At 48.3% G+C, this 13,505-nt stretch overlaps 4 protein-coding genes across 4 annotated transcripts; 1 reads left to right on the forward strand and 3 right to left on the reverse strand.

Moving 5' to 3' along the window:
- Window positions 1–1,077: 1,077 nt before the first annotated feature.
- BDBG_05676 (F-box and WD-40 domain-containing protein CDC4) lies at window positions 1,078–4,839 on the reverse strand. The gene is made up of 4 exons (XM_031722263.1): window positions 3,650–4,839; window positions 2,939–3,567; window positions 2,162–2,873; window positions 1,078–2,074 (listed from the first exon to the last, which is right to left on the reverse strand). Exons 1-4 carry the CDS (start codon window positions 4,130–4,132, stop codon window positions 1,697–1,699), a joined length of 2,202 nt encoding a protein of 733 aa, XP_031579104.1. The 5' UTR covers window positions 4,133–4,839; the 3' UTR covers window positions 1,078–1,696.
- Window positions 4,840–4,923: 84 nt separating this feature from the next.
- Window positions 4,924–7,889, reverse strand: BDBG_05677 (ZIP metal ion transporter). Its single transcript, XM_002624123.2, has 3 exons — window positions 7,234–7,889; window positions 6,142–7,131; window positions 4,924–6,044 (listed from the first exon to the last, which is right to left on the reverse strand). The coding sequence occupies exons 1-3, from the start codon at window positions 7,281–7,283 to the stop codon at window positions 5,846–5,848; spliced, it is 1,239 nt and encodes a 412-aa protein (XP_002624169.1). The 5' UTR covers window positions 7,284–7,889; the 3' UTR covers window positions 4,924–5,845.
- BDBG_05678 (histone acetyltransferase 1) lies at window positions 7,568–10,572 on the forward strand. The gene is made up of 4 exons (XM_002624124.2): window positions 7,568–8,139; window positions 8,260–8,535; window positions 8,598–8,862; window positions 8,935–10,572. The coding sequence occupies exons 1-4, from the start codon at window positions 8,121–8,123 to the stop codon at window positions 10,022–10,024; spliced, it is 1,650 nt and encodes a 549-aa protein (XP_002624170.1). The 5' UTR covers window positions 7,568–8,120; the 3' UTR covers window positions 10,025–10,572.
- Window positions 8,828–13,458, reverse strand: BDBG_05679 (uncharacterized protein). The gene is made up of 3 exons (XM_002624125.2): window positions 13,134–13,458; window positions 12,978–13,051; window positions 8,828–12,912 (listed from the first exon to the last, which is right to left on the reverse strand). Exons 1-3 carry the CDS (start codon window positions 13,270–13,272, stop codon window positions 11,155–11,157), a joined length of 1,971 nt encoding a protein of 656 aa, XP_002624171.1. The 5' UTR covers window positions 13,273–13,458; the 3' UTR covers window positions 8,828–11,154.
- Between the last annotated feature and the right edge of the window lie 47 nt (window positions 13,459–13,505).

The following is a 13,505-nucleotide window of genomic DNA, read 5'->3' on the forward strand; positions in this document are numbered from 1 at the left end:
TAATTGGGGTGCACGCACCTACTGCAAATTATGGCTATCCCTAATCAGTATAGCATTCGCAGGGTTTTCTTACCTGCAATCTCTACCTGGGCGAATAGGAGCGCACGGCAATGAATCACAGTAAAATTTTAACGAGCTCGTCGCGCTCTTGTCCAGGGAAGGAATGGGGTCTCTCCTGTCCTTACTGACGGTGTTGACTCTGCTCGAAATCATCTTGTCAAGACGGTCAACTCAACCACCCCCACGGCTCCAAAATATCATCTCCCAAAACCATTATCTGCGCTAGAAGCTGGTGAGGATCATGCGTAATTTAATGGCGATGACCTGGCCACTTAGCATCTTTAAAGTTCCCAGCGCGTTGTTCCCTCATGGTTTTAAGGGGTTTTTTATGAGAACCGATGACATATCCGACACAATCGTCGTGCCTTATCAAGGCAATAGGAAAGCTGAATTAGAGGCTTCCAGCCAATGAGCAGTCATAAATTGGGATGGCAGAAAATTACACTCATTGTGTCGTCGCCTCCAGACGAGGAGATAATAAGAGCCTGTGGAAATGAAGACCGTGTCTCCAGCTATTTATTCAACTCCATTCCCAACATGTTCTGCCCGACATCTCGAGTCAGACAATACGACCCACCAATCATTTAGCCTCCCTCACTTCTTTAGCAAACTCTACCGTTGTTCGCAACCATGACATCATAAACCAACAGACGCTAGAAAGCTTGGCCAATGTGGAGATCATTCTTGGCAATGCTCTGTACTGTACTTCACAGAGACCGCATGCCTCGCTCTGTGCGAGTCAGTTAACGTATTTCACCCCTTTTTGAGACACACGACATGTTGAGACGCTTTGTACCATCATCCTAAATCTTTGAATCAAAATGTACTCTCTCATACTAAATTAGTGTGATGGTACAAAGCGTCTCATAATGTGGTGCGGCTCAAAAAATGGAGAAAGTCGCTACACCTAACTACGGGGAACCCTGCAAAGTGGTAGTTACCTGAGTCTCTTCCAATGTGTCTCCCCATCGGGCAGCATTCTGCAAAATCCTCGCCTGAGGGGCTATTGCTGGTTGGTGGGAACTGCTTGAAAGTGGTGGTGGGCAAGCATATATTAATTTTGATACTACTACTCCAGCTATCATTGGATTTTGCTTTAACTCAAATCATAATTTTTATATTTGTCTTCTTTTTTCATTGAACAACTTAAACTAACCCTACGCTAGGCCTTGGGAAGTATATGCGTTTTTTGCGTTCATCAAATCCAGACTAACCCACGCCTTTCCAACGTCTTATTTTCCCTTCACCCCTTTCGCTCTCATTATATTATACTCCTGCTTTCACCAACCCCCTCCCTCGCCCGGGGGCACCCCCGCGAACCTCTTCTATTCTTTACCTGAGAACAGAAAAATCATTGAAATTCCTGTGCATATATCTATATCTATCTCTATATAGAAAAAGAAACACAATAGCCATCACCACTAAACTACTAATCCTCTGTTCGCCTGTCAATGTGCCCCCCTTGTATTTCCATTTACTCCTCCGAGAAATAACAAAAACAAATATACATATGCATATATGAATATATGAAGCTTCGCCATGCTGCACGCGATTTCCGACCAACCCAATGCCAATGCCATCGCCATTATATGTGATATCAATATTTATTAGGTCCCAAGAGTCACCAAATCAACAATCACCGACCATTCGCATCAGCACTACTGCTGACATCGGTGAAGGCATCCTGCATTTCCAAGTCCTGGATAGAGTTGTGTGACGCGGTAGGTACGGGCTCAGTGGCTTCGGCTGGAGGCGGGGAAATGACTGCTACTGACGAGGACGGGGACGACGACGAGGACAACGACGAAGATGATTCCGCTTCAGCGACGGAGGAAGATGAGGCGTGGTTATGAGTATTATCATTGCGGTGATGGTGGCAATGGTGGGGGTCGTTGAACTGGTGATGCGTATTGCTACTGATATTGCTGAAGCCTAGTTCTGCGGTGCTGGACTGGCTATCGGAGTCTGAACCCGGGTCGTCGAAGGCATCATCGGGCGGCGCAAAGGACCAGACCTAAAGCTTTGGTTAGTGTTCTGGAAAACCTTACAATAAATGAATAAAGAGCAAAACGGGGCGTGCATCTGGAAATATTACACTCACCTCCATAATAGTCCTACCCGCCCTCGTCGCCATAACCACCGCCTTTTCGTCCTCAAACGCAACCCTCCACACCGCCTCCGCCGGCTGACTCAACTCTCTCACCAGCTGTCCCGTTCTCAAATTCCAAATCTTAACCCGCCCATCACTCCCACCGCTCACAATGCGATTATCATCGAATTGTAAACTCGTGATGCTATTATCGTGGGCTGCCAGTCGGTGGATGGCCGCCATGCGTAGCAGGGACCAGACACGGACAGACCCGTCCGAACCACCAGTGACAAGCGTATCGCCACGCATCTGCAGCTGGCCAACAAGAGACGTGTGCCCCTGTAATATGGCATGGCACTGGCCTGTTTGCGGGTCCCAGATGCGTACGCTCGTGTCCAAGCTACCAGTCGCGATCCGCTTGCCGTCGAATGCGATGGCGTAGATTTGGCTGAAGTGGCCGGCTAACGTCCTCAGACAGCGCCCTTCGGATATGTTCCAGATCTTCGCGGTTGTGTCGTAGCTACCCGAGACGACAAGATCACCATGGATGCCCAAGCAGCGGACGCTGGCTTGGTGGCCGACAAGGACGTTTTTGCATACGCCCTTGGCGAGGTCCCATATTCGTAAGGTCGTATCGCGGGATCCTGAAATGGCTGTGGTTGCATTTGACATTTTTAAACAGCGCACGGTGGAGGTATGTCCTCGCAGCTTGTGGATGCTCTCACTATACCCGGGTGTTAACTAGATCGTCATACTTGTGTTTGATGATAAGGTGGACAAAAAACATACCCAGTAGCCATGTTCCAAACACGTACGTCGCGGTCACATCCACCACTGACAAGAATATCATCCCACGGTACCATAGCCCAAACGCCCATGACATGCCCTTGTAACGTCCGCTGATGCTCACCTGTTGTATTAAATATGTGAATCTTGGCATTATCCAGCGCGACGGCGATATACTTGGAGGTCAAATGCAGGCTTGTAACAACGCCATGATCAGGCGTGATGTGTTTGGTGAAGACATGTCCACCCTTTCTCCAGGCCGCTTCGACCATGTATCTCTGTTTAAAATGAGATCTGTAGCTTTTGGTCTTCGCCCTGCGTTTTCGGGAATGGTTTCCTAACGACGAGGGTGCTCTGGATGTCGTAGGCGTCGTAGCTCTGCTATTATTCCTTGCGGAAGGGCCGTCGCTGCTCTGCCAAGGTCGTTGCGCGAACCGGGGATCGTACGGGTTTGGAGGAAGGGTGAATGAGAATGGTTCAGAATCCTCCTGGGTGTCTTCGGACATGGTTCTGTAAGCGTGATTATCACAAAGGAGCTTCCAGGTCATATCATCATTCAAAAGCTCATGCCATCGTATTGATACTTGTGATGCTCGAGCAAGAGTTTTGGGATCATCGATAAATGAAAGGATCTGTTGATTCTCATTAGCATAAAGGCTCCGCAGGGCGGCTAGAACATAGAAAAAATAAAGTAACGAGAATCAAAATATTTACCCTCAAACATAGCTCATTCGGAAGCACTTTAAATGGATCCTTCTTCAACCGCGGGCTGACGAAGTGATAGACAAAACTGAGTTGCTGATTATCACATAGATTCAGGATCTCCGCCAGAAACCTCTGGCCCTCCGCCCGCCCTAGCAAGCTGAAATGCTGTCTCGCATCCCGCAAAAATGTATCCTCGTCTTCGCCAGCGCTCTGCCAGCTAGGGGCTCGCTGGTGCGGTGCCGGGCTTGGGGCGGGAGTCGGAGGGGAAGCGGGAGCAGAAGGGTGGAGGTTGTGAAAGGGAGAGATGGCCTTGTTAGGGGTGTGCAACGGTTTAGGGCGCGAGTGTACGGAGGAGGACGAGCTGTTTGTCGACCTTCTGCGAGTGGTTATAGTCGGTAGGGCAGCAGAGGAGTTATCATCGCTCTCCTCATCCGGATCTATCATCGTGGCTCGCCGCGACGAGGAATAGCGAGGGAAATATCTCGGCTCCATGGGTGCCGGAGGAGAGGGTTTTTTGGGTGGAGAACAAGATGCAAGCTCTTAGGGGTGAGAGTGTATTTAAGAGAGGTATCGTCAACGAGGACGTAGACTCTCTGACTCCTTGAGTTGGGATTTCGAGATCCCTCATGTATCGACAGTGGCGGCGGGCTGCTGTTGGGGGCAGGCGAGAGGTTGCCTTGTCTCGTGCCAAACCAGGGCCAGGGGAGGACGAAACCCCGACAGCGCTTAGAACACGGCTAACCAGTCTGGCCGGACGAGAGACCGCTTTTTTGCCTTTGCCGGGTGGTTTCACACAAAGGACAGTTATAGTGGCGGAGGGAGAGTTCTTGATATGGAGGTGGTTGAGGTCGAAGAATAGAGCTGCAGTCGGAGTGGGAAAAAAAAATGAGGTGGTTGAGGTTATTTAAGGGAGGCTGGCCGCATACAGGCTGGCATGTCACCGGTACCTCGAGATGCAGCTTAACTAGGCGCAGAGTCAAGTACTAGTGACTTCTTGATCGAACAATTGCCGTTCGCGTGATTTTCTCGGCTATAGTCCAACAGATGAAAGAACTTCTATCTATTTTCTAAAAAGGCCTTTACATCCTTTCTATAGTGGGTTTGATCATGCAGCCGGCAGCTAAATCGCAGCCAAGGACCAAGGGGATGCTTAACTTACCGATTTTGAGTTCAGAGCGAGGAACTTCTTGAAAGCAGCGTTCGTATTTGGACGAAGCTATTTAATTAATTGAAGTATCTACAAGCATAAGAAGTAAACAAATAGAATAGAATAGAATAAAATTAAAATTAATAGCTTGATTCCTCAGCAAATGCATTACTAGGTGTTAAGAAGAGGAATCAACGGCTACTTCCTGTGCAGCCATCTGCGGGTTGTGTCGAGCACATACTACTCCAAATACATACATTCATTTATTTAGTGCATGGCATCTTCCGGCCCCAGCGCATAATCCAACTACTCAAGAGGCAATTAGATCATGAAAAGAAAACGAACTCCAAGAGGAAAATGCAAAAATTACTCCCGAGGCGTGATAGCATTATTAAAAAGACATTATGTATAAGAAAGAACAGACAAAGATGAAAATATACAAGTACGAAAACAAGGATAGAATAAATTAAATTAAAGAAGTAGAAAAAGCACACACGTCTATAACTGCCGCTGGACCTTAACGCTTTATTTAGCAAAAGAAGACAGGAAAAGGAAAAAATGATTGCAAAAGTTCATATGCAAGGGTAGATCTTTCTGAAAATAAACGCTCTCACTGAAGGGTATCTCCCCCTATCTATCTAAAGATAAATATTGGTCTTTTACTCTCTCTTATTTATGCTTGCAAAATACACAGTAGATCAAGAGTTATAATATCCCCTTAGATTCATCATGTTTGCTGAGGAGCTTAATAAAGTTCCTAAAGAAACAGGAAAAAAGGCATCCTTAAAACAAAGGAGGTCTGTTTAACTAGTGTGCCGCATAGGTCGGCCAGCAGCTATGTGTCGATGGCACAGCTGTGGCGGTTGGCGATAGTGACGCAACTTTCTAACAATGGCTCCGAGACGAAGGTCAATCTGCAGGGGAAGGAAGATGGGCCGATCCCTTCCCGTTTCCCATTTCCCATAAATGTTTGTATGGCTATTATAGGTTCTCCTACGCCCAGAGCCAGAAAGGAGGAGGAATGGGAGAAAAATCTTTACGTTCTTCTTTCCCCAAACTCAATGAGCATGTCCAATCTGTAGGAATACGGGCAGAATCATCCCCACAACAGTTGCGGTCAAGTCTCTCATGGACTTTTGCTGGGTTCTTTGTGAATTTTCCCGACCATCCACTACGTATCCGTTGGCATATGTTGAATCCCGTCTGGACATTTCAGTCGTCGCGCCCGTTTCATGCATCGTGTGCATAGCGACGTACCTATGTATGGCGAACTGATTAGAACTTGCTCCTTACGCCTTTAAAGCCCTCCATCTCATGAGAAATAATACAGTGAAAACGAAATAAAAATACTCACAAAAATGTCCCCGCCGAAAACAACAACAACACTCCCGTCCGCCACCGTGTCGCCAGCTCATCACCCGCTTGGCCAGCCATAACCGTATTAGCAACAATCCACGTAAGAAACGCACCCACTGGAGCCGCTAGGCTAAATATCAATAAATGTCCCCGTACCGCACGGGTCGATAGCCCTTGCTTTAACAATGCTGTAGTGAGGCCAAACGCGGCTGGCGCTTTATGTACCATGATGGCCAAGAAGATGATGAAGCTGAGGCTGGTGCTGGATATTGATGCGCCGAGAGCAACTCCGTCCGCCGCAGCGTGGATTGCTAGGCCAGTTGTGATTGCGAAGTCATGACGGGCTGCACTGCTGGCGGTAGCGGTTGACAGTAGACCGCCGCTGTTGCGTGAGGGGGAGGAAGCGAGGCCGAGGCCGAAGCCTAGGTTATCTAGTGATATGTGGTAGGGGCGTTGTTGATGTTTTGAGGATGCAGAGGCTACAGAAGGGAGCGTGTCGATCAGGTACATTAGTATGAAGCCGCTTATGAGGGCGATGCCGACCCAAGCGTGTGGTGAGGTTGGTTTGGGCTTCGCTCCGTCTTTTTCCTTGGCTTGCGTGTTGTCATTGTCGTGGTTCTTGTGGTCTCCTAGGATGCGCAGTCTTCCGCCTTCGCCTGATTCTCCGGGGTCTACTGCTTCTGGGGAATCTGCCATTGTTGTATATTCCGATTGGGATGTGTCTCTCCGGATAACAAGGGTGTTGATAGCTGGGTGCTGCCAGCGTGTATCAAGCGCATGGTTTTTTCCCCCATTGATAATGTTCACATCTCTCTTGTTGGGGTGTGTGTGCGATACTACGGCGGAGCTGTAGAGCGTCTCGACTCCTTCAGGGATAATAACGATCAGCGATGTGCCGACCAGGACGCCCATGCCCAGGGAGGAGATAAGGCGTAGCTGCGACGAGGAGAGCGAGAAGGAGAGCGGGAGTGAACCAATGACGAAGGAGCTGTAACCACGATATAGAAAAGAAATGAGATTTGTTGTTCGAGAAATAACACCAGCAGTAAAATATTTTTGGGGCCAGTGGTGCGGGTGGAGGTAGTCTTACACGATCGCCATTAGCAAGCTTAGGCTGAGCAAGGTGAAAAGCCCGTCCATTATGACCGGAGGGGATCTGGACTATTTCGACCAATTTCGGATATATAAACGGCTTTTATCTATCCATCGCGAAGAGCGCCCTTGAGTCGAGGACTGGATCGCAGCGAGGGATGACGGGCGGAGGGGGGAATGAGGAGGAAAAGGAGGAAAATGCCACAGCGAAATTGAGAGCCGAATTCTTCTCTCTTTTCTCCGCTATATATACTCAGTATTAATTTTATGGATTAGACAACATTGAGATCGGGCGGGCATAATTTGGCCTTTGGGGATGAAGACAGGTTTGGTTTATATTAGCGTTGCGAACTTGCGGCCAGCCAGTTGAGCCTATTTAAGGTGCGGGTCTGCGTTGGAGGCTAGGCGTCACAACGCGCCTACTACCAAGCCCGAAGCTATTATTATTAATATTGATTTGCGGTTCACAGTTTTTAAGGAAAGCTCTCGAACAGCGACCGGTCTCAGTGCGTCAGGGTCTAGAAGGGCCCTGGCCATATAAATTCATCCCACGCTTTTCTCGTCAAATTGCAAAGCTCCAACTCTTTTGCACCAGCCGTTCACAATTGCCTATTTAGGCATAGCAATCACATGACTTTGGATTACCTCATCCATCCTTTAACTAGTTAATTGCCGAACTAGCCCAAATAGGTAAGTTAATTCGGCACTTCAACCTCATAGCTCGACGCGACGGAAAGAACGCGATGTGCTCAAACAACTGAACTGTTGACTTGGGATAATTTGACAATTGATATTGACCCTTTGCTGTCAACACTCCCACCCTCCTATCGCAAAGCCTACACATTGCCAACCGGCTGTCAGTCCGCCAACTGAAGTATTGGCGAAATGGAGAACCAATCGTCTTGTAAGCAACCTACCCTGCCATTCCGACTACCGACTTGATAGTGGTAAAAATCTTCATCCTGGGGTTCCAAAGTGACGACCAGCTTACTAACCGGTTGCTGTGTTCTTTCGCGATATCTAGGGACTTGCGATGCCAACAATGCCATCCAGATCTCCATGATCCAACCAGCTGAAGGCAAACTTAATGCGCTCTCCACATTCCGGCCCGAGTTTACATACCCAATTTTTGGCGAGGAGGAAACAATATTTGGCTACAAGGGATTGAGCATTCGACTGCGCTATTCCGCGCATGATCTCCGGTCAAACATACATATTTCATACGATGAGAGATTCAAGACGGTTGCAGATGTAGCCCCGGTGGATTTATTGAAGACTTTTGGTCCCTGGCTGCCAAAATGTAAATCCACTCTTGCGATCGCAGGTTCAAGATAGTACGACTAATGTCTCCCACCCTTATAGCTTCATTCACATCTTTAGAGGAGTTTGAAAAATCACTTTTAAATGATGAATCTGCGAAGGACTTCAAGCCCCCAGGAAAGCTTGTTCACAGCTACACAAGCAAGCAGAGGTATTATGAAATCTGGGCTGGTTCCTTAATCGACCCGGAAATCCGGACAATACTCGATCGCATACAAATATTCGTCTCTTTCTTCGTTGAGGGAGGCACCCCCATTACAACGGATGATTTAGAATGGACTCTACAGAGATGGACGGTCTATTTTGTGTAAGCACCTTGATGTCCACGTAGACTATTCAATTGACTTCGTACTAACTTCTAATTTCTTTTCTGTAATAGCTACGAGAAGATAGATCCTCCTACCCCTAACGCGCCATCATACTCATTCGTAGGCTTCGCAACCACGTATCGATGGTACTTCTATCTCCCTGAACCCAGCAACACCAAAAGCCATAAAGTCATCGACATCCCCTTCCCTTACGCCGAAGAAATTTCCATCGCCCAACTACCTGCCCGCCTCCGCATCGCCCAATTTCTCATCTTGCACCCCCATCAGCAATCCGGACACGGCTCACAACTCTACCACACAATCCACTCCGCCTGCCTCGCCGATCCCACCTTACACGAACTCACCGTCGAAGACCCCAACGAAGCCTTCGACTATCTCCGCGACAGAAACGACTACAAAACCCTCGTCCCAGAATTCCTCAAACACAAAATAAGCATAAACGCCGACCCGTATCCGCCAGACAACGAAATTGGCAACAACAACAGTAAAGACACCGAGACGAAGAAAGCCCGCCGCGCACGCCGTCCCCGCTTTATGCCCACCTCCTCTCTCATCCCCACCTCCACCCTCCACGACCTTCGCATCCAATATAAACTGGCTCCCGTCCAATTTGCGCACATCGTCGAAATGTACCTCCTTAGTCAAATCCCCGCCTCCCACCGCGGTAGCGGCATGGGCATGGGCTTGGGTGCTGGCGGCACAGGGACAGGTAGCACACTCACGGCACGCCTGCTCGTGCAGAAATGGCGCGCGCCCAACGAGCATGATCGGCGGTATTACTGGTGGCGCATGCTTGTTAAGCAGCGGTTGTACAAGCGGCATCGGGATTTGTTGATTCAGTTGGACAGGGATGAGCGCTTGGGGAAGTTGGAGGAGACGGTGGGGAATGTGGAGGAGGGGTATGATGGGTTGCTTAAGGCTTTTGAGAAGCGGGTGGCGCGTGAGGGGGAGGGGGAAAATGGGTGCCTTGGAGGTGGAGAAGGTGGGCCGGTGAGGGAGAGGGGGAAGAGGAAGTTTATTGTGTTCGAGGATGAGGATGACGGGGACGGGGACGGGGATGGTGGTGGAGAAGCGGGAGCAGCAGAGGGGGGAGTAGAGAATGTGAGGGATGCGTCCTCGACGAAGAAATCGAAGATTTGAGGGGCTAGTCCTGTGTTACGTGCTCTATTTTTTTCTCTTCTTTTCTCGACTTTGTATTATTTTCTTTTCATGGGGTTTACCCTTTTTCCCATGCCTGTTTGTTTCTTTCATTTCGCTAATGTATTGATGAGTTATAGTTCGTGGAATGTTTGGAGGGTAGTCGGAGTTGTTCTTGCTTCTTCTTTTTCCTTTTTGTTTTATTTCATTTTTATCTGCATCCATCATACCGCGGGCGCATGTTATATTTGTACATGTAACTAGTTGTCTATCAACTGCAGAAATTGAGCTCAACGGCAGTTAAGTTCTAATAATAGGACGACTTTCTTGCTTTCTGTTAAAGCTACTGGGGAACAGCAATTGTTGGGGGAGGAGACAGTTATGCCAAGGAGTAGAGTGAAATGGTAGCGTTTGTGAAGGTGGAGTAGCCCGATACATACGCAATATACAGAATCAAATAGACAACGTGAGGTGCAGAAGATGCAACTAACGCATATCATTTGTCATCTACACCGTACTTGGAATATGTGATGGCATTTGCAGTGAGATACGGCGTCGGGCTTTTACTCCGTTTTGAGTTGCTGGAGGAGTTCGGCTAACGTACGGAGTATACGACTTTCTATTAAGTATGAACAAGTCAAACATTAAGATATATGGCATCCAGATCAGTGAGACGTATACAAGAGGGTGATCGCAAAAGGGAAGAGATAAAAAAAGTAGTTGGTTTAAAATAAGAGGGGAAACGGGGGAAAAATCAGAGGTAGGGGCTAGAAGAAAACATGAAATACAGCCGTAGGGAAAAGGACAACACCCCCCCTTATTACCAGGACAAACCTAGGAAGTGAATAGATACCTAGGTAGTCCCAACCAGAAACCAAACTAGGGCTAATGTTAGAACTCCATATTAGTAGGAAATGGGATATACCAAGAACGTAAAGGGGAAGTGAAGGGAAGCGAAGTAAAGGCAGAGTTGAACTTTGGCTCTCCATCCAGCCCTCTCTTTTCAATGGGGCGGAATAAAAGCTACGTCTGAAAGACCGGCAGCAAAGTAATACATCAATAAATAAAATGAAGTATATAAAAATCGTTATATCCAGGAAACCCCTTGCTTTCTCTTTCTTAAATCTGTACAGCTACCCACTGAACATCGTCGCCGTCTCGGGATCCAAACTATCCAATGTAAGTGAGGAATCCGTTTCGATGCTCAACACTGTGCTTGTCCGCGGCGAATAGATGGTGGTAGTCAACGGCGCAACCGACGATGGCGCTGGCGTCGACGAGCGACCAACACCAACACCGGGAGCTGTGGCGGGGTAGGGTAATTGGGAAATATCGCTTTGATAGCTCCCGGTCCCTTGATTACCAGTTCCTCGACGGCGCGAATTATCGCTACTGCGGTTGTTATTGTCGTCGTCATAGTTAAAATGCATGTAATCTGGCCGGACAAGTTCGCCCACGAACTCGAGAACCCTACGGAATCCGAGAATCTCTGCTTGAATGGCTTCTCCTCCTCCTTCTCCTGCTCCTGTAGCTCCCTCTTCGCGCACTGCTGTCATATTACTAGAATTACCGCCTCCGTTCCCACACTCCTCATTAACCCTTATAAGCATGTTCCGTTCCTGCTGCCGCCCCTGCTGCGAATGTCTCGAAGCTTCCACTTCCCGTCCCCTGCCCCGCCCAAAACGATTGTTCCACCACTGACGCCATCTATATCTGCGCGCGGCATTTAGGTACGCATTCCGCGTACGGCGTTCCTCGCGACGGGTAGCGATATCGACACGTCGCCGCAGCCAGGAGGGGGAGTTGCGGCAGTGTTTTATGAGGACGACAAAAAGAGAGGCGATTAGAAGGATTATTGCAAGGTCCTTTAGCAGGATGGAAGGGTTTCGAACAGAAATATCGTGACTATTAGGGATATTATGGCCATGTAGGACATGGCGACACTTAGGGGGAAAGTTTTGGTTAGGTGGATGTTGATCGTGACAGTTGGGGAGATCGTCATAGTAGTTAGAAGGGGGAGAGTTGGTCAGGTGTGTTGGGATGGTGGTGGATTGAGGAGTGGAAGTAGAGCTAGAGGGATTTGGAGATGGAGTGGATTGCGGTGTTGAGAGCGCGTTCGGATTCAGGTTGTTGGAAGGTGATCCTGTGTCTTGGGAGGAAGGGGCTTGATATGAGGCATCTGGAGGTGGGCGACATGGACTGCCTGAGAGAGAAGACGGGAGTGGGCCAAATTGGTGCTTTACAAGGCGAAATGCGTCCGGAACTATTTCGAATGAGGTCCTGATGAAACAAGATAAACTTGTGCACTCTTTAAGCCGCATTGCCATGGATTTACAGTCCTGGAGTAGATGCTTTCGGATTTCTTGTTCTTTGGATTTAATCTTCTCCTGCAGCTCCTGGGCCTGGGCTTTAAGGGAATGTAAGGTTTTAAGGTCATCGTACAGAATGTAGTCGCTGCTCGCGGTTTTGTCCGTAGAGATCGGTAAATTGAAAGGGTCAAGAGGGTCTACCCATGAGTCAAATGCATTCTCGTCTGAAATTTCAATAGGAGATGCCACTAGATGGTATATCCGGGGAGCTCCAACTGAGTTGAACGAAACCGCGAATCCCGACGTACGATCATTGTCCGTTATCTGATTTGTTGGCTGGAAAGTCACTGTGAGTATTTGGGCAGTGTATTGCGCTCCAACACCTTGAGGGCTAGATATGCAAAACCCGAGGTAGTTGAGAGACAATTCATGGGTTTGATATCCGCTGGTCATGTTAGCAGGGAAAATTCCGGAACCGATCCCATTGTCGCCATGCCATACGAGGTCCAGGCCCCGATGATTGAGGGTGACATTTGTCTCCCCACAGGCAAATTGTGTGCTGGAGATGCGAATCTCAAATATCTGGTATCTCGAAGATCAGAACTTACTTATGATAGAGAAGAAGCGGCAGAAATTTATTAACATACATAGCTGATATCAATGGAGCCAAAGCAATTGTCACATAGAGACGCGAACCTCACAGAAGTGCTATCGTCACTATCTATATATTTACAGGCGACACAAAGGTTAGTTTCAGATGTTATAACTAACAGTGTAGAATAAAAAAGAGAAATCACTCTGACCTGACCATGTCTGCACAAGATCATCATTGCCTGTATATTCATCATCGTCGAAAGATCTCCTTCCGTGTGGAATGACATGGGAGAGTGCGAACGTGGAGGAGCAAAACCACAGCAACAGGGAGGAGGCGCGCACATGCATATTGGATCATAGCGCGGTGCCACGCTCAGTCATTGACCATTGTTAAGCAGCGGCAAGTCTCCGGAGATACTCTATTTGTGTATCTCTGCTCCAACATTATCTGCACACTCGGTCAATTAAGCACAGGTTGGATTGAGGCTCAGCTCTCATGGCTGCGTATCGTATCCCCCGGATGACTAATTGTCCGCAGCTTGCAACTAGCAGATTCGGATTAACCATGTTCCAGCTACAGG

The sequence above is a fragment of the Blastomyces gilchristii genome (assembly GCF_000003855.2).
Source record: "Blastomyces gilchristii SLH14081 genomic scaffold supercont1.11, whole genome shotgun sequence".
NCBI classification, from domain to species: Eukaryota; Fungi; Ascomycota; class Eurotiomycetes; order Onygenales; family Ajellomycetaceae; genus Blastomyces; species Blastomyces gilchristii.